Source organism: Diachasma alloeum, unplaced genomic scaffold (assembly GCF_001412515.2).
Source record: "Diachasma alloeum isolate Michigan unplaced genomic scaffold, Dall2.0 Dall_scaffold_00675, whole genome shotgun sequence".
In the NCBI taxonomy this organism is placed as follows: Eukaryota; Metazoa; Arthropoda; class Insecta; order Hymenoptera; family Braconidae; genus Diachasma; species Diachasma alloeum.
This window is the reverse complement of record NW_021680807.1, coordinates 74,460-94,612: the sequence shown is the minus strand read 5'-3', so window position 1 is coordinate 94,612 and position 20,153 is coordinate 74,460. Positions and strand designations below refer to the sequence as shown.

The 20,153-nt window shown below is 45.1% G+C and overlaps 3 protein-coding genes across 3 annotated transcripts; all 3 read right to left on the bottom strand.

Annotated features, from left to right (window-relative positions):
- Positions 1 to 7,921: 7,921 nt before the first annotated feature.
- LOC107044091 lies at positions 7,922 to 10,697 on the bottom strand. Its single transcript, XM_015265838.1, has 2 exons — positions 8,498 to 10,697; positions 7,922 to 8,301 (listed from the first exon to the last, which is right to left on the bottom strand). Exons 1-2 carry the CDS (start codon positions 10,695 to 10,697, stop codon positions 7,922 to 7,924), a joined length of 2,580 nt encoding a protein of 859 aa, XP_015121324.1.
- Positions 10,698 to 11,017: 320 nt separating this feature from the next.
- Positions 11,018 to 13,499, bottom strand: LOC107044090. Its single transcript, XM_015265837.1, has 3 exons — positions 12,129 to 13,499; positions 11,955 to 12,055; positions 11,018 to 11,774 (listed from the first exon to the last, which is right to left on the bottom strand). Exons 1-3 carry the CDS (start codon positions 13,497 to 13,499, stop codon positions 11,018 to 11,020), a joined length of 2,229 nt encoding a protein of 742 aa, XP_015121323.1.
- Positions 13,500 to 18,569: 5,070 nt separating this feature from the next.
- On the bottom strand, positions 18,570 to 19,559 carry LOC114841523 (putative nuclease HARBI1). Its single transcript, XM_029126537.1, has 4 exons — positions 19,429 to 19,559; positions 19,207 to 19,348; positions 18,983 to 19,127; positions 18,570 to 18,907 (listed from the first exon to the last, which is right to left on the bottom strand). Exons 1-4 carry the CDS (start codon positions 19,557 to 19,559, stop codon positions 18,570 to 18,572), a joined length of 756 nt encoding a protein of 251 aa, XP_028982370.1.
- Positions 19,560 to 20,153: the final 594 nt, after the last annotated feature.

Genomic DNA, 20,153 nt, shown 5'->3' with positions numbered 1-20,153 from the left:
GGTGCCGTCATGGTCGGCAGTTCGTAGATCTCTTCAGTTGGGCGTCTAGTTATCCGCTGAGAGAAAGGTTGTCTTTTTGGTTTGCTAACCTTTCTCTTCATATAACAGCTGATCAATGACATGAAGTTGAAACCTCTTTTGTAGGCTATTATGGTTCCGACAATGGTAATTATGGAAAGGAAGCCAGTAACAGAACAATTGGTGATGGTGAGTATTCTGTGGTGGTATTCTTCCTGGTGGTGGAGTTCCATATTTTCTGCCTCCTCAATGGTGTGTTGCATGGACTCATCAAATGAATCTGCTTCTTCCAATGGTGGCAGGACATGTTGTTCGATTCCAGTGAGTGGATGGAGTTTCTTGGGAGGACTGTTTAGGATAGGAGCTATTTCGGATATGTTTATGGTTGTAAGGAGGCCAAGGATCCCAATGATCCAATCATTGGGAGGTGGGATTCAATAAGCCCTGTCCCTTCTAGGATGATGGTAGGTGTTTCGGCTGTGCAATTCGGATTGACGTGAAGTAACCTAGATCCATTGACGACTAGGTGATCAACATTATGGTTTTCACAATTTATTTCAACCTTTTCTGGTTGAATTGCCGAGTAGAGCCATCCTTCACTGTTGGTTAATTTAGTCCATTGAGTGCTTAAATCGTTACTAATTCTTATGTTGCAGTTGTGATACGCTTCAGGAGTAGGTAGCAGCTCTGAGTCGGTTAAGAGTTGGTACTCGCAGCTCGGGGATGCTCCCGGTTTCTTAAGTGGTATGCCTTTTGGACATGCCAGACAACTTTCCAAAGGGATACAGGTTTTTAGGTATTCTTTGTTTAGGAGTGCGTATCTGAGGTTGATCTTTGAGGTCATAATGTATTCTTCCTCTTGTTGAATATAGGCTGCCACAGTCCGATTTCCTTGGACAGTTTGTAGGGATTTACATGGAATCATTTTATACAAATCCATATATTCTCTGGATAGCAGGGGGATGTTCAAGGTGACTATGAAGGTTCCCCTACTGTAACCTGTTTCAACGCTGCTGATTTGTGCTAGTAAGTTGTTGTCAATCTTCTTCTTACTGAGAAGGAATATGCTATTTCTCACAACTTTTTCAATTGTTTCTGCAGCAGATTTTATTTGTTCATTGTTGATCAGGATTGGATGAAGCTTTCCATGTTGGACTTCATCTATTGCTTGTATTACTTTGTGGCTGGTTTCGATATATTTTCGTGCAGCATATTCAGATTGCGTGGTAATCTGCGTGAGATGTTGAAGATATTCAATGGAGTTTACTTGAGTGACCAACACATTGGAATTTTTAGTTAGTCGATCCAATTTGATTTCTCCGGTTTTTATATTTTGTAAATTTTTATGGTATTCGAATTTCATGGAGTTTATCTCTGCCTGGATTATGTGGGTTGAGTTCTCTATAAGATGTGTTATTTGACGTTGGTCTTGGTATAATCGATCGATTTCTTTGTTGATGTGTTCGTGATCGTTGTAATCCATGGTTTCGAACAGTTTCCTTGAGATTGTCCCCACAAAGCCGAGGAGGGGTGACCGCTTGTATCTCAGTGATGGTTGATTTACTTCTGTGGCAGATTGCAGGATGTGGTTTAGGTGTCCTTGTAGGTGATCTAATTCCCGTTTGTAATCTTTCATCATGTTAAAGTCTAGGACTTGATGGCAGATCTCTATGCCTACGTTTTTAATGCATTCTTGGTAATGTTTATCTATTGTTTCTTTGCCGGGGAGTGTTTGTCCCAGTAGGTTATGTAAGTCAACCGTCACCATTAAGCGCCAATGTTTGTTAATACTACGAATTTGGTCGATTTTCTCGTAGTATAGGCCTGGATTGTGTGGGCTGGGATGTTGCTGGTAGGTGGTTTTGAATTGCCCTGGCTCCAAAGATTTCGCCAGTCCAAAGCTCAGCCAAAGGATTAGGAAGATGGTCTCCTTCATCCGCATCTTGGCTTTGCTCTGCAACATTCAAATTTTTTTTTTTTTTGTACTGGATTTGGTTGTGTGACCCATCTTGGAAATTTATTGGCAGCATTGGGAACTCTAAGGTTGATAGATTTTTGAGCCTATCTTTACTAGTTCGTCGGCTCGTTCGTTTCCATAGACCCCTTTATGTCCAGGTGTGTATTCATATTGGACTTCAAGTTGATTAGAGATTTCATCCAATTCCTTTAGTAATTCTTGGTTTACTACTGGTTTTGCTTTTGCATTTAACCATCCATTTGTTTTCCATTTCAAGAGGTGTTCAGTCATGCAGCTTATGAGATATTTAGAGTCTGTGATGATCTTGACTTTTTTTATATCATGTCTGATGCATATCTTGCAAGCTTCGATCCCAGCAGCAGTTTCCGCAGTCATGTTGGTTATTCTACCTCTTTCTAAAGTTTTGTAGGTGTTTAGAGGGTAGTTGTCTCCAAACCAGACTCCTAGTCCCGCGATGGCATCGAGGGTGCCATTATGTGAGCAGGATCCATCCACATAGATTGATGTTACCTTTCTGGTGTAATTTGTCCTGTGGTGTGCCATATCTCTGTAACAAGGTTTATGACATTATGCTCTACTGAACGAGTGTCTGGAGTTCTTTATTAGTCATCTGGACATGGCTTCAGCTTGCTAGGATGTTTCATAAAGCGGTGGCCATCTTCGCTTTCAAGATATACATTTCCTTTTGCTGTAACGTCTACTATTTCATAGGGACCTGTATACGCTTGATCCAATTTTCCCGTCTTGGGTTCCTTCTCTACATAGACGAACTGTCCTACTTTCAATGGCAGGGGTCTGTAGTCTCTGTCATATAATCGCTTGGAGTTGAGTTTGGCTTCTTGTAGGTGGTGAAAGGCGATTTCGTGAAATTTGCTCAACTTGTTAATGAGTTCCACCATGTAATCGGAGTATGTTTCTATTTGGCCATTTTCCTCATTGATGTTGGAAGGGATTCTTGCTGGTTTCCCATACAGCAGCTCAAATGGCGTAAAGTTAGTAGCGCTGTGTACTGTAGTATTGTACGACAGCATGGCAAAAGGTAGTAACTCATTCCAATCTTTTATTTCACTGGTATAGGCCTTGAGATATTCAACAAGTACGTGGTGACTTCTCTCTAGCGCTCCGTTTGATTGTGGACGGTAGCCAGAAGTGGTAATGTGATGGAATCTCAAGGTCTTACTTAATTGTCCAAACAGTTTGCTGAGAAAACTGGTTCCTTTGTCGGATAAGATAATTTTTGGACAACCATATTGAGCCACATACTGTGTCGCGAATCCTTGGGCAATAGTATGCGCTTTGATGTCTGGAAGCGGTACAGCGGTGCAATGTTTCGCAAAATTGTCTTGGATCGTTAAGATGTGGTTATACCCTTTCCTGGTTGTTGGAAGGGGTCCCACTGTGTCGATGGAGATCCTCTCGAAACATTCACTGGGTGTTTCGGTGATGACCATGGGTTGCTTAAATTCTACCCGTCGGATCTTTTCCAGCTGACATATTTGGCAGGTTTTAATGAAGCGTTCGACTTCCTGTTTCATTCCTGGCCAATAGAATCTCTCTCTGATTCTATTGAAGGTCTTGACTATACCCCTGTGCCCTGCCGGTAGTGTCTCATGGCATTCTTTTATTATTTCTGGTCTTAGAGCCAGCGGTGGTTTTCCAATTTTCCCGTGGCATAAGGTGATAATGACTGGTTGGCATCGGAACTCTTGTTCTAGGAAGTACCGAATCCGAGTCGGTAAGAGTGCCCGGCGTGTATCTGGGAGACCCGGGTTCGATTCCCGGCTGGGTGAAGCGGAAATTTTTTCTCTCTAAATTCTAATTCTCTTAGAATTCTTTAATGCCTAAAGGAGGTTAGGCGGTGTTTGAGGTGAATTTGAGAGTGAATTTCTGTGGTTCCCGGTAGCTTAGTCGGTAAGAGTGCCCGGCGCGTATCTGGGAGACCCGGGTTCGATTCCCGGCTGGGTGAAGCAGAAATTTTTTCTCTCTAAATTCTAATTCTCTTAGAATTTTTTTTTTCAGGTCTTCAGGTGTTAATTTCCTGATGTGATCTAGATTAATCAAACCTAGATCTCTTAAGAACTTGGTGTTTTGCTTGGTTGGTTCCGCATATGCTGCCAGGAAATGAGCGATGTTCCCTCTGGTGAAGGTCAGCCCATCCCTAGTTTCTTGGATGTTTGTAGCAGTTTGGTAAAGATCGTCTAGGGGTATGGTACTCTTGTCTTCGTTGATTGGATCTTCTTCCTGGTCGCTTTCTTCTGGCGGGGTATTTGGTGCAAAAGGAGTGATAGTAGAAGACTTTGAAGAGTTGTTTGGGTTTATGGGTGGGTGGTTGACTTCTTTAGGGGGAGTGATTGAAGACGAAGGAGTAGGTAGAGGGAAACCTGTGGTGTTATCTAGGTGTTGGGAAGGACCTTTCGATTCTTCAATCGCCCCCGGTAACAAATCATCCTCTGTTTGCTTCACTTCTTCAGAAATGGATAAATTTTGTGATTGGATGTTAGTATCCGCCCCCGTTGAATCATTGACATCTTCCGGAGGGGGGGGAGGTCTGATTCTTCTCCTGTTGTGTCTGCGGTATCTTGGAGTTCGTCCGTCAGGTTCGTCAGTTGAATTGATTGATCGCCATACTCTGTCATTTTCTCGTCGAACAATAGATTGGACTCGTCTAACTGATCTAGGAACTCGTCACTTAGGTTCGTTTTCTTTAATTGGAAAATCGGTGGTATGTCGTAATAATCCCAATCCGGGATGCTTCGATTTTGAGACTCTTCCAGCATCTCTCGTTCCCGAAGTTTAGTGATGAAGTTATCAAATCGCTGAAGATTTTCAGTCGCGATTTTTGGTAGTTCGTTCATTTCTTCGACTTCGTCGTCTTGTTCCTCAATAAGAGCTTCAGACTCCACTATGGTCTGGTCGTGGGGTTGGCCCCCTACGATCAGGGGTGTGTCGAAGACATCCTCATCAAGTGGTTCGCCTTCTAGCGATATCTCCGTGGTTTTGAGTTCCTCGGATGAACGTTGAGAATCTGTTTCTTCATCATTCCCTGTTTCGACTTCTTCAGGTTCAGTGTCATGTGTTTCTCCCAAGGGTGTTGGAGGTCGAACTGCGGGGTTTTCTTTCTCTACCGCTGGTACAGGATTTTTATCTGCTGCTTCCAAGATATTGGGTCCAACAGCCAATTTATCTTCGGCGGTTTCACCTGGTTTTCGCTTCCTCAGGGCAGATTGGTAGTCACGATTATCTCTATAAGAGATTGGTGTTCTTTTACCGCTGGTGGTTTCGGTCATGTACCTCTCCCGGATTCTCTGTGCTATGGAAGAACCCGGAACCGGTATTGTCTTAGGGTCACTGTGGAAGCGAACTCTAAGATTGCGGTCTGCGATTTTTCTTCTTGGTTTTAGGATAGTCTTTGGCATCGCCCCTGCTGGAAGACATACAGCAAAAGCGATGGTCTCGATGGCATCATCTTCCAGTGGATTTTCCGCAAAGGCATCAGCCAATTGTGCCTTTTTCTGTTTTCTGATTTCTACTTCAAATTCGAAATCGTTCAAGTAGGTCTTTACTTGCACTTGGTGGAAACACTTCACTTGCCTTGATGTAGGGTTACTGGAATCTCTTAGCCAATTTAGAGCAGGCGTGCTGGTAATAATTGTGAAGGGCACCCCAAGGATGTAAGGTTTGATTTGGTTTAGTGCATAGACCACTGCCAGGCAATCCAGTTCTGAAGATGTATACCGACTTTCTGCTCCTCGTAGGGTTCTGGATGCAAAAAGGATTGGGTGGTCGTCTCCTTCTCCATCTTTCTGACTCAGGATTGCTCTTAGTCCCTTCTCTGTGCTCGAGACATGTACCACAAAAGGTTCATTCATGTCAGGGTGATACAGTAATGAATCCTCTGTGATGGCGGCTTTGAGCAATTGGAAAGCTTCGTCTTGGTCACTGGTCCAGTTAAATTTGACATCCTTTTTGAGCAGGAGATTCAAGGGTGGGGATATCTCAGCATAATCTTTAATAAATCTTCTGTAGTAATTGCTGAACCCTAGGAATTTTCGAACTCCATGTTGGTTAGTTGGTGTAGACATGTCGACTAGTGCTTCTATTTTAGAAGGGTCTGGGTGGATACCATCTTTGTCTATGATATGTCCCAAGTATGCGACTTCCTTCATAAAAAATCTGCACTTGTCTGATTGAAGGGTGAGTCCATTTTTTCGTAGGCAGTTGAACAGGTTTTGTAGTCGTTCAGGAGTTGTTTTATCTCGGTCATGTCATCGCTCCGTCTTTCGACCCTGGGAGCGTGTTCTCTTGGAGGATTCTGCGTTGCAGCAAGAATTGTAGCCAGTTGTTGGACCTGGCTCAAGTCGAGCTCTTGATCCTCTGGAGGTTCTGGATTGGGAGGTTGTTGTAACCTCAATTGGTGGAGGAGATTCTGAATTGCAGAGTTTTCCAGAATGTCGGATGGAGCTTCAGCCATAACAATGGGAGTAACATTCGGTGGGTGAGGAGGCAAGGGCGGTCGGTCAAGGGGTCGTTGACTGGGACCGCCGACGTATGCAGGTGGTGTTCTTGCCAGCTGACGTCTCGGGATGTATTCATTTAAGAGAGCCGTTGCTAAATCGACGGTTGAATTGTGCGCTCGTTGACCATAAGAGGGTCCAGCGTTACCGTAGCTTCTGCTTGGAGTTGGCGTGTGTGACGGCTGATTATTATACCGATTCTGATATTGTTGGTGGACTGCATATCTTGGAACCGGCTGTTGAAATTGTGTCTGAGGCGCGTACCCATAGGGGGACGGCTGCTGATTTGGAGGAGAATTTCCCCAGCTTCCGTTGAGTGTTTGGACCGATGGATATTCCGTGACGTGTCGGTATTGATTATTATCTGGTATCTCTGGGGCTGGCAAACTCATGGGTTGCCTGAATTCTTCTGAATCTATTGCTTTTGCGACGTCCTCAAGTTGTTTACATTTATTCCGACGGATGACCTCTTTTATTGCCATAGGAGCATATTCTTTGAACCTAGCAATGGCTTCTTTGGATTGTAGGTTGTTTGATGAGATGCCTGGATCGGGGAATTAATTGTGCGGATGGATGAGTTGGAGTCGGATTACGGGGAGTGGGATGAGTAGAACCAAGAAATGAGCGGAACACGTGCACGTGGTCACAAATTCACTGTATTTGTCAAAGTTATATTCACGATAATAAGTCACTAGAGATTGAGTCACTGAGCAACCGTAATAATGAGCGGACCGATAATAATGAGCCGACTAATTCCTTGAATTGATAATAATTGAGCTGACACAATGAGTTAGTCCGAGTCACTAGAGATGAGCAGTACAATAAAAGAAGTGTCTCTAACTAGATCCCGGAAACGAATGAGAGAGAGACACGGGCTTACAGGTGCCACGTGCCCTAATTCGATGGTCACATGACCTAATTTAATATAGATCATATGGTAATAAGGAGCTGTCCAGGACGTGGCGCCTCAGGTGTCCGAATTAACAACCCCCGGTCATCTGAGGTGAGCGCGTCAGGTGTGCGTGAGTGGGGAGAGAATGGATGAGCCTTGCGTGCGTTAGTGTGAGGGACCTGTCAGCTGACAGGATTTCCAACATTCTCCCCGGCCGTCGGCAACTGTAAAGTTGTTGACGCAACCATAATGAGTAGAGCCATGGTGAGCTGAATCAAAAAACAAAATTCAAAACGCTCTTCGGTGAGCTGTCGGAGCTTGTCACCCATGAGTGAGTCCGTGAGACCGTCCGGAAGGTGCGCTGGCTAGGCATGGCAGCATCCTAGACGTCGGGGGTCGTAAATCCCTTCTGCGTTGGCTGCTGTCATTCTCACGTTGAACCCCGTCGGTTGGTCAGGGTCGTAAATCCGTCGAAGTTGACGAAGTCCAACGGTGAGAAGCCGGTGAGCTGTCCTGGTTCTATTCCCCTGAAAGTGAGATGGGTAAGAGGACGAGCTTGGCGATTGGCCTTGTCAGCGTCGTCTGAGCAGTCCTGATGGTGACTACCCTGGTGAGTCCGTCCGATCCTGGGTGCAGAGCGGTCACTCGGGCGAGAGGCCACTTCGCTGGCGGGAATCTCTCGTCCGTGAGTAGAACCAGTGAGCCGATCCGTATCTGATGAGTCGGATGGTGCCACTTGGATATCGCTTGAAGACGTTGGAGATATCCCGTGGACCACCTCTTCCAGAATCCTTGAAGCTTCTGCTGAATGAGCTGCCATCTAGAGAGCCTTGAGACGTTGAGTTGCTCTAAAGATGGCTCTGGAAGAGTCGTGGGAGCCTGACCGATGAGAAAATGCCCTGGTCGTCAAGGCTGAACAGTCATCAGGATCATCCGTGAGCGGTTCCAGTGGTCGTGAGTTGAGCACTGCCTCGATTTGAGCGAGCAAAGTGGTGAGTTCCTCAAAAGTGAGCAGATCCTCTCCGATCGTCCGGGTGAGATGGAACTTCACCGACTTCACCGCCGCTTCCCATTTCCCTCCAAAGTGCGGAGCACCTGGAGGATTGAAGGACCACTGAGTCCCATCATTGATGAGGAGCTGTGCGAGCTGTCTTGATTGAGCTGATCCTGACGAGAAGAGCTTCTTTAGTTCCTTGTCAGCGCCAAGGAAATTGGTCCCACAGTCACTAAACAAGGAATGAGCGATCCCACGCCCACTTGAAAAGCGTCTATACGCCGCGATGAACCCCTCGGCTGAGTAGTCTGACACGACCTCGAGATGGACCGCTGAGGTGGTCATGCAGACAAAGATAGCCAACCAGCCTTTGTACGACTTGTGTCCCCGCCCTTTCCAGGACCGTAGAGACACTGGGCCGGCATAGTCGATCCCAGTGTTGAGAAAGGCTCGAGCGGGAGTGAGTCTGGCTGGTGGCAACTGGCCCATGAGCTGTTGAGCGCGTACTCCACGTTGGCGAGTGCAGTTAACGCACTTGAGGATGAAGGAGCGTACTGGTGCTCGACCTCCGAGTATCCAGTAGCTACTTCTGAGCTGCCTGAGGGTGAGCTGTGTGCCTCCGTGGAGTGTCCTTAGATGAGCCTGTCCGATGAGTAGCTGAGCCAGTTGAGATTCCTTCGGAATAATCACTTGGTTCCGGCTCTCCGGGCCTATGTGAGCAAACTTGAGCCGTCCTCCTATCCTCAATACCCCTTGGCGATCGATGAAGGGTGTGAGCTTGGTGAGGGGGTGGGATTTGCTGAACCTTTCCCCTCGTGAGATCGCTCTGAGTTGATCCTTGAAGTGAGCTGCCTGCGTGAGTTTGATCCAGAGGATGCGAGCCTCTTCAAGATCACCAAGAGTGAGCGGGTATCGAAGAGAAGAGTTGGGGGTTTTCCTGAGCCGAGCTATGAATCGTCGACAGATTGCTGTGACCCTGAGCAGTCGGTTGAACGATGAGAATCTGTCGACGAGATTCCAGAGCGCGATTGGATGAGCTTTTACATGTAGGAGAACTCCTGGCTTTTCCTCGAGGTCTGCGCTGAGGTCTTTTTCCAGAGCGTGAGTTGGCCATGATGAGCAGTCTTGATGAAGCCATGGTGGCCCTTTCCACCAGAGCTTATGAGATACCAGTTGGTGCGCTGATAGACCTCGAGATGCACAGTCTGCAGGATTCTCCTTGCCCGGTACCAATCTCCAATGAGCCTGCTGAGTGAGCTCCTGGATGAGTGCCACCCGATTTTTCACGAACTCCTTCCATCTTGAGGAGTGTGAGCTGATCCACGTGAGCGTGACCGATGAGTCGGTCCAGAGATAGGTGGTGGCGTTCGTGAGATTGAGTTGGTCCTTGACGTACTTAGTCAGTTTGGCCAGGAGGAGAGCCGCAGTGAGTTCTAGTCGTGGGATTGTCAGCCGTTTGAGCGGTGCGACCTTCGTTTTTGAGCAAACCAATGTGAGTTGTGATTTTCCCTTGTTGAGAACCTTGAGATAGATCACGGCTGACATCGCCACTTGTGATGCGTCGGAAAAACCGTGTACTTCGACGACGGAATCCGTGAGCAGTCCAAGCCACCGAGGTATGGTGATCTCTGATAACTGTGTGAGCTCCTCCCTGAATTGGCTCCATCGTTGAGCAGTTGTCTGGGAAACTGGTTCGTCCCATCCCAGTTTCTCGATCCATAGAGCCTGGAGCAATATCTTCGCTCGTATGACCACTGGCGCTAGGAAACCCAGTGGATCGAAGAGTTGAGCCGTTTCCGATAAAATGATTCTCTTCGTTATTGAGCTGGTCTCAGGCTGAGTGACGGAGAACTTGAAGTTGTCCGTTCCAGGATGCCAAGAAACCCCTAGAATCTTGGTGAGCGAGTCCTCTATGAATCGTTGTTCTTGAGAGGTGCTGTCAGGTTGAAGAGATGTGAGTAGAGCTGGGCTATTTGAGTGCCATTTGGCTAGCGGAAAGCCTCCTGACCGACAGAGCTGTGTCACCTGATGAGCGGTCCTGAGTAGCTCTTCATCTGAGTCAGCACCCCCGCAGATATCGTCAACATATCGTCCTTTCATGAGCGGTTCCACAGCGAGAGGATAGTTCGATCCTTCATCCTCAACGAGCTGATGAAGAACACGCATTGAGAGGAACGGAGCTGACCTAGTGCCATATGTGACCGTGGTGAGTTGATAGGTGGCGATATCTCCGTTTGAGTCGGTCCAGAGTATTTGTTGGAGTGGCCAATCTTCCGGATGTACCCGAATTTGACGAAACATCTTGGTTATGTCCGTCATGAAAATGAGCCGTTTCCGCCGAGAAAAGAGAAGTACATCCGAGATATCCTTCTGCAACTTCTCACCCGTGTGCATAATCTCGTTCAACGATTGTCCTGAGCTGGTCTTGTTGGAGCCGTTGAAAACAACTCTGAGCTTCGTTGTCTTACTGCTCGCCCTGAGAACTCGGTGATGAGGGAAGAAATATTCCGGAGGAGCGTCAGCCCGAGAAGAACACGGACGGCCCGAAACCCTCAACCCTCCTGAAGCCGAGGCCTCATGTGCTAAGGTCATTTCGGTGCCCGTGCCCCCTCCCCATTGAGCTAGCGCTGATGAGCTGATCTAGCGAGCTGTCCGGAGACTCGACGCATGTGGCCGAGCTCTTCATATTCCCTGAGGAAGTCCGTGTAGAGCTGACGATAAACCTCATCACGTGAGAGTTTCCTGAGCAGACGATGGAGGCAAGCGAGTGCAGACGATCGTGAATCTCCTAGCGAGGAAACTGGAGATTTGAGCGGTATCCAAACAATGTAGCGGCCAGATGCATCTCGTGAGTGGGTCCATTGAAAGTGTTCTTCACACTGCGCTTCCTTCTCGTTGAGCTGAACCTCTGGTGTCCCAGGGATCTCTTCCTGGATCCAGAATTTGGTGAGCAGTTCGTTGAGATCCTCGTTGGTGACCGTTAGATGAGAAGTTGCTACTTGAGTAGTATCAGGACCTTCCGTTGGTCCGAATACGATCCATCCAAGTCGCGTGAGCTGAGCCGATGGTGAGTTTGGTCCGTTGGTGATGACTTGTGGTAAGATGAGTTGTCCATAGACATCAGCGCCAAGAAGGATGTCAATTGGTGCTGGTGTGAGAAAATCGGGATCAGCGAGCTGGAGTCCTTCCAGATGATCCCATGTGAGCTGACTTGGTGNAATAGAAATCAGCGCCAAGAAGGATGTCAATTGGTGCTGGTATGAGAAAATCGGGATCAGCGAGCTGGAGTCCTTCCAGATGATCCCATGTGAGCTGACTTGGTGAGAATGTCGGTAATGAGGTTGTGAGCTGGCCGAGAGCATAGGCAGAAACTCTGAGCTGAAAGTGAGAGCAAGTGGACTGTATTGTGAGCCGAACCTTGCCTAATGCCGGCCCAGATGCCGTGTCTCCAATCCCCGATATTCGTAGCTGTGTCTTGAGCCTTAACAGCCCAAGCTGACGAACGAGCTGGTCTGAGATGACGGAGATTTCCGACCCTGGATCGATGAGTAGACGAACCTGATGAGCTGGCTGATCTGGGCGTACCAAAAGCGCAAGGCTGGTAGCCAGAAGGACCCCAGGGCGGAAGTCTTGAGCGGATCCGGAATCTGAATGGTGACCTGAGCAGGAGACGGCAATCTGAGCTGGTGATCTTCATTCCGACGACGTTGACTGGCCTTGGTCACCAGTCACCACCATGGGGATGTCGTTCTCGTGGGTGTAGGTCACCACCGGAACGGCATTTTGCTGGGTTGAGTTGGTCTGTTGCCTCTGCTGAGCTGGACGTTGAGGCTGACTCGATGGCTGGTTGTGGAGCATCGAGTGGTGGAGGCCCCCGCAATACTGGCACTTGGTCTTGGACCTGCAGTCCCTCACCGAGTGCCGACCAAGGCAATTGTAGCAGAGGTAGCGACGCTCTACTACCTCCCTACGAGCTGATACCGAAAGTTGACGGAAGGATGAGCAGGATGTGAGGTAATGGTCTGCCTCACACATCGAGCACGGGTACGTGACCTTCCCCGATGGAGCGGACTTGGGAGCTGGCCTCGATTTTTGTGGTGGTTGAGCGGTGCCGTGGTGAACCTTCGCAGCGGTCGACTGCTTGGATGAGCTGACATTGGAGGGCTTTGTGGCAGGAGCACGAGGAACCGAGTTAATCTCGATGCTCTCCATCGCGCGAGCTCTCCCAGTGAGGAAATCCTTGAAGTCCTTGTATGAAGGATACTCCGCCGATGAACCGACCTTGACCTCCCAGGCTTCACGAAGCTTTGAGCTGAGCCGTTGCGAGACCGTATGTACGATCACCTGGTCCCACTGGGAGGTTGGGGAGCCGAGAGCCTCCAGAGCGTTAAGTGCCTCAGAGGTGACAGTGAGCAGGGCATTGAGCTCTTTGGCACTGTGAGAAGTCATGGTTGGGGGACTGAGGAGCTGTTCCAAATGAGCTGAAATGAGCAGTCGCTTATTCTCGTAGCGAGACAAGAGCAGTTCCCATGCAATCGAGAATGACTCATCCGAGATCGTAAGATTCGCGATGCGTTGAGCTGGCTCCCCTGAGAGACTAGTACGAAGATAATGCATCTTCTCCACGTTGGATAGATCCGTATTCGAGCCGACCAGAGACGCGAAAAGATCGCGGAACGAGCGCCAGTCCGCATAGGCCCCTCCGAACTTGGGCAGAGAAATCTCAGGGAGATAACGCTTGGAGTATGTGGGCTGAGCCGTCCCAGACGCGAGAGACCGACGAGATGAACCTGAGATCCCCCTTTTATCAATGAGCTGGCTTAAAATACCCCTTGCCTCATGATAATGCCCGATAGTAATGTCGAACCGATGGTCCTTGAAGTACGGCAATTCAAGGATCCCTTCGATCTTGCCGCTGCCAGCGATGAGCTTCTCATGAGTGCTCTCGAATTTTTCCCAGTAGGTCTCCAGGATCTCGAGTTTACCCTGGAGATTGGAGATTGTGAGGCTTTTCGCCTCTTCTGTGAGCAGCTCCTTGTAAACGCGTTCGATGAACGCTGCCCGAGAGTTATTCAGGCTAATGGTCGCCTCAAATGATGCCATAATTGAAAATAAGTGCGCAGCTCAAAAAAAGGAATGAACCGAAAAAACCTAAGTAAGGCGACCCCAAAAGCCAAGCAGTGAGCAGTGAGAAGCGATAAAATTAAGTATCCGGTCGGTTGAGCGGCAACAGTAATAACACCGAAGAGTCTTAATTTAGTAGGTAGCAGCAGTGAGCGATTCCGTTGAGCAGGCGCGAGAATTTATTGAAAAATTCAAAAAAAACGAAAAAGGGTTGGAGAATATAAAGGGAGCGGTAGCCAAAAAAAACAAAGTTGAATGCTCCAAAAAATTCAAAAAAAAGGAAAAAATGGCAAAAGTAGCAAGAGGTAATTAAATGCTACCTAGCCGAGTGAGTGATGTTGAGCTGGACCAGTGCAGGAACGCTGCAGTTGAGAAAAAAGTCCAAAGTCCCGGGGATGAGCTGCTCCAAAATTCAAATATTCCCGCGGGCCGGTAATGCAGTTCCCTGATGATTGGAGAGCTGGACTGGTTGAGGTCCACTGCGTACGCTGAGCCAACGAGCTGGTCCCCGTAGGTTGAGCACCACTGACCGCGGCACTTCCACTCCCGCCAAAACCCAACAAAAAAAACGAAAACCGAAAAATATTCCACCGATCCGGCTCGAAGGACCAAAATGTTTGATGAGATGCCTGGATCGGGGAATTAATTGTGCGGATGGATGAGTTGGAGTCGGATTACGGGGAGTGGGATGAGTAGAACCAAGAAATGAGCGGAACACGTGCACGTGGTCACAAATTCACTGTATTTGTCAAAGAAAATGTTCACAATAAATAAGTCACTAGAGATTGAGTCACTGAGCAACCGTAATAATGAGCGGACCGATAATAATGAGCCGACTAATTCCTTGAATTGATAATAATTGAGCTGACACAATGAGTTAGTCCGAGTCACTAGAGATGAGCAGTACAATAAAAGAAGTGTCTCTAACTAGATCCCGGAAACGAATGAGAGAGAGACACGGGCTTACAGGTGCCACGTGCCCTAATTCGATGGTCACATGACCTAATTTAATATAGATCATATGGTAATAAGGAGCTGTCCAGGACGTGGCGCCTCAGGTGTCCGAATTAACAACCCCCGGTCATCTGAGGTGAGCGCGTCAGGTGTGCGTGAGTGGGGAGAGAATGGATGAGCCTTGCGTGCGTTAGTGTGAGGGACCTGTCAGCTGACAGGATTTCCAACATAGGTCTAAATACCCAGTTGAGAACATAAAAAAAAAAATCCAAGGCTAATATGTCCAAAACAAAAATATCAAAAAAAAAACCATGGAAAAAAACCCCAAACCAAAAGAAAAACGAGCAAAAAAGTCCAAAATATCCACAAAATAAGAGGAAAATCTTTATTACACAACAATTTACAAAGAAATATTGTACGAAATGTTATTAAGGAAAACCAACAACATCATCAACAGAATAATCTTGAACAACCCGATTAAGACGAGCATCAATATCAAAAACAGAACACTGACTGTTTTGACTGTTTGGTCAAATACAGTTCCAAACAGTTCAAAACAATAAAATTAGACTACCTTGAAACTGACATATAATGTGAGCGGATATATTACCATTGGATATTCTTGCAATTGGATAATTTCAAATTGGATATTTTAATATGGACATTATTTACTGGAGATTTCCGACCGGATATTTAGACCGGCTACCGCTTCTTTGTTCAAATATTGTTGGAACGTCGTTTTGGTCTCTGGTGGTTCTTTTTCCAGAGTCGCAAGGCCAAATTGAACCAATGCTACCAATCGATCTAAGAAACACTCCAGGGAGGGTATTCTCGAGTTGGGATCGTACGGTCGAATGACGGTCCGTCGTACACGACATGGAATCGTATACGCTCGGGGTCACTCGGTTCGAAGTTGTGCGCATACGACTTTGGCTCGCATATGACCCCTTCCGCTCCCGTGCGACTTCTTCGCTCGCACTTTCCTTCCATACGATCGAGTCGCCGGGAACTCTAATCTCAACGTCCAATCATTCTAGTAGCGTATAACTATTAATTTACCCTCGTCGTATAAATACAGTTCTATTACTATTCCTCCGGGTTTTTACTTATTAAACATTAAATGAAGAGCATCGAAGATGCCAAAGAAGGTCAAACAAAATACAGAGGCGAGGAGTATCACAGCAGCCCAAAGAAATCTTATGTTGGAGTTTATCAAAAATCATCCCAAAATGATAAGTGGACAATTTGCACCTAATTTCACTATCAAAGATGCTCAAAAATTGTGGGAGGAATTGGCAAAACTTCTAAATGTGCTGCAAGGTCCAGAAAAAGATTGGAAAAAATGGAGAAAAGTAAGTTCGAAAGTGGGGTTAATTTCATTGATAGATATGAACGAGGATGTTGATGTGGGATTATTTACTTCTAGTGTTATCAAGATTGGAAGACTAACGTGAAGAACAACAAAGCATCACAGAACAAATCGCGAGGAGCAACTGGGGGTGGTCCTCCAGAGCAGGTTGCACAGAATACTGATGATGATAAACTTGCAGAGATCATAGACCCAGTTTTGATCAATGGACTGGAAGATATTGCAGAATCTGAGGTCGAGTTTGTAAGTATATGAAGGTATTTTTGATGAGCGATTTTTTACATGAAGTGACATTTGATGAAATTATCCATTTATCTTGGTAACGATTGATTTTATGGGAATATATCAGTACAGTTCTTTTGTAGCTGCATGAATTTCCGACGAAAATTGCCTCTTGACATTTTCATCTAAAATCACTCATTATCAAAATAATGGCATTTGTAATCATCAAAGTACTGGAAGTATTGATATCGTTGGTAATCGCCCTTTTATCTTGATAGCGATTGATTTTATGATGAAATATCAACAAACTTTTTTGTAGCAGGATTAATTCCCAACGAAAATAGTCTTTTGACTTTTTCCCCTCAAATAACTCAAGAACGGGACAACTACATAGTGAATGAAACAGACATTGGATACTTCTCCAATTCATGATAGCTCTTTCATTATATCAACAGTTTATTCGTCGAATTCTGAAATATTTTCATAATTCTTAATCAAATTCTTCCATTTAGGATTTTCCTGAGGACAACAAAGATGAAGAACAGAAGATTGATGCTCCAGAGGTTGCTCCTGATGAGGGAGATAATAAAAAATCACAGTTGATTGATATTTTGAAGACTGCTACTGATGAGGGGAAAGCTGAGGAACAGGACATCGACGATTTGAAGATTCCTGGTGATGAAGAAATTGAAGAACAGAAAACTGATGTTTTGAAGACTGCTATTGATGAAGAAGAAGGTGGCGAATATAAGGCTGATGGATTAAAGACTGTGTCTGATGGTGAAGGATATGAAGAACAGAAGACGGCTTGTGAGGATACATTGAGTCAGATTTTTGGATTGAAAGTTCAGGCTATAGAGGTTGAAAACGAGTTTTCGAGTGCAATTTATTCAGACTTCCAAGATGACAAGACTTCAATAGTTTTCAATCCACAATATAGCAACAGTACAGTTATTTCACAGTCTAATACTACACAGGGAAAGGATACAGAGGGCATCATGTTACTGAACGTTGAAGATGGCGATAAAGAGAATGATAAAAATATTGTTAATAAACCAAAAGTGGAATTCAAGGAGGAAAAATTGGATAAGAAAGGAATTAAAAAAAGTGAGCGTCAAAATTTATGCTAACTCTCACAGTTGGTCTTCGAGGTATTTGCCAATAATAATATAATAATTAAATGTTAAAATATTTCCAGGTTCCATCAGGGCACGTTCAAATCCAGGTAGGAGGTTGGAGAGTGCCATTGCAACATCCAATGGAATGACTTCCATTATGTCTAGTGATCTTTCCCTGAAGAGTACCTTTTATAAAAGGAAAACTGAGCTAAGGACATATCACCAGAGGAAAATTGAAATCCTGGAGGAGAACCAACGTTTGAAAGCTCGGAAAACCCGAGCATTGGAAAAAATTGGAGAGGCGATCGCGAACTATATTTTTTGACTCAAGATTTTCCTTTATAATTATCGGGGTTCCTCAAAGAGGTTGCGTGCACTGAGCTTTCTTTCAAGTAGAAAAAAAATTGCAGGCAGTTTGAGATTTGTTGAGAGGTTTTACTTAGAAGATCATGAATATTCAGGTTACGAAGTTTGATACTGAAGAAGACAAATACGCTACGCAATGTGTCATCGAGTCATTAACGTTAATTATTACTCCTGTTCAATGACTGATTAAGAGTTTATAATGCTCATTAGTTTTTAGAATCTGGGGTTGAATAGCTGATAAAAATAATGAGCATGGAGTTATTGTTCATCTATTCTATCTCTAAAAGAGTTAATTAGATATCACTTGAAATTTCGGAAATAAAAAAACCAATTGATTAGAATTAAGTTTGTTGTTGAGTAGAGTCTACTCTGTTATTCGTTTTTATTCCCTATGTTTTGATTTGATGAGTACTCGTTCGAATCAGATAAGATCCAAAGAAAAAAACTCCAGAGTTTATCAGAATTAATATCGAGAAGTGAATAGATTAGTTAGCCTTATTGTTTTATAGCAAAACTATTTTGAGTTGTCAACATTTCATCCATTCAATTTATTCCTTATTATCATCAAACAGAGAATCAGAGAATGAAACCAATGAGTGCATTATTTGATAGGTATAATAGATTATTTTCGTTTGTTACTTCACTCGTTTTATGAAAGTCGGACGTTATTGTGAGGAAAGAGATGTGATACAGTTTCATAGGCAGAGTGAGAGACTGTGATACCCATTTTTTGAGATTAACAAGGTACTATAATAAAATTAAGTATATTTAATATGACAAACAGGGTAGTCAATTAGTAACGACTGAGTTTGAAATGCAGTTATACCTATTTCTTCAACCAATTCTACTTTAAGTATACTAAAGATGTAAACCATTGAAATAATAAACATTGTTTGAGTTCCTACGAGTGTTTTTTTTTTTGCTTTCAACATTGTCTTATCGGTGGAAATCACGTGAAGAAAGCTGCAATCAACTGGCGTTGACGACTACTCCCTCGGCTCAATTCTGGATTAACCCTTCTTATAACAGGTGCATCCCCGTCTTCAGGAACTGTCTGTGGATGCCGAAATCTATATCTTCGCTTTCTTGGATCATCGGTGGAGGTAGGATATGATTTGCAATGCAAATATTGTGTAAAACGATACATGCATTTGTTATCTTTGCTGCTACTACTGGATCATAGTGAAGGGCTCGACCCTTTTGTAAGCATCGAAACCGCATCTTGAGAACAGAGTTAACTCGTTCAAACAGTGAGCGAGTATGAGTTACTTGACGAGTATATCGCTCTTCTGGTGAGTCAGGAGCAGCATCGAGCATTGGTGTCATTAGCCAAGGACGTAGACCGTTCCCAGAATCCCCTATAGATACAATTGCATTTAATATTCGATCAACAAGGATACATATTCGATATGTCTCAATGAATAGAAAAATACCGAGCAAGAAGAAATCATCACGTTCAGTTGCATGAAGTCTACGCATCAATGGGAGTACTTCACAATTGTTCCATATAAAACTATCGTGAGATCGTCCTGGATACCTCGCATTCGCATTGAGAATACGATAATTAGCATCACAGATCTAAGGTATAGAAACCAACATGATAATTATAAGTGACAAAGGGACATTGGTTGTAACCTAGATTGGGATGGATGCATACCAACTGCACGTTTAACGAGTGATAACCCTTCCGGTTCACATATAAGTATTCCACGTCATGTTTGGGTGGAGCATGTGCACGTTGCCACGTGTGTGCATCGATGCACCCAATGACCCCAGGAAATCGAAAATTTTCGTAAAAGCTGTCATGGGGAAGAGATATTTTCACGTTAGGAATTTTGTCATTTATAAATTTTCTTTAGTTTGAATCAAATGAACCTACTCCCAACGAACTTCTTCCAGTTCTCCCAGATTTCGTGGAAAGTGAACCCACTCGTTGAAGACATCAGGTTGGTTTAGAATGTCAATGACTTCATGGATACATCGGCTCACTGATGGTTGGCTGATAGCCATATACATATTATGCCCAACATCATTCTGGAAACTCCCCGCTGCCATGAATCGTAAGGTGCTCAAAACCTTGGAAAATTTGATAGCTTCCCTGACAAATGGGGTTGCATGATGATATTAACAATGTGCTAAATGGACCGCATTTCAATATTACCTTTACCGTTGGATCCAACGCTGATCGTCTTGAAGGAGCAGGGAGACGGTCAGTCACGAGATCAATTAAATCATCCACTAGCGATTTATTCAAGCGAAAATGCTCGACAAATCGATCCTCTGGAAGTTCAAATGGATCATACCGCTCATGGAAAATGCGTGGATAACCTCCTCGCCTTTGAGCTTCGTCCACGATTCCATCCACGAGATCGAATAAATGAGGAGTATAATCCATTTCTTTTTGTTTTTCGAGTTCAAATTGAAAAATAACTTATTACACGAAACAATGGGAAAGTAATAATTACACTAGTGGCACTCGTTACGATCTGAAGAGAAATCTGCCTATCGATTGACAGGTCATACGTTTTTCATGGGTCGATCGTTCAATCGTATGCGAGCGAAGAAGTCGCACGGGAGCGGAAGGGGTCGTATGCGAGCCAAAGT

Coding starts and splice junctions, on each gene's coding strand:
- LOC107044091 (XM_015265838.1), bottom strand. CDS start 10,697: ATGTTTCGTCAAATTCGGGTACATCCGGAAGATTGGCCACTCCAACAA. Junction 8,302..8,497: donor GTGGTCCTTCAATCCTCCAG/GTGCTCCGCACT, acceptor CTTGACGACCAG/GGCATTTTCTCATCGGTCAG.
- LOC114841523 (XM_029126537.1), bottom strand. CDS start 19,559: ATGGCTATCAGCCAACCATCAGTGAGCCGATGTATCCATGAAGTCATT. Junction 19,349..19,428: donor CTGGAAGAAGTTCGTTGGGA/GTAGGTTCATTT, acceptor TCCCCATGACAG/CTTTTACGAAAATTTTCGAT. Junction 19,128..19,206: donor ACTCGTTAAACGTGCAGTTG/GTATGCATCCAT, acceptor TCTATACCTTAG/ATCTGTGATGCTAATTATCG.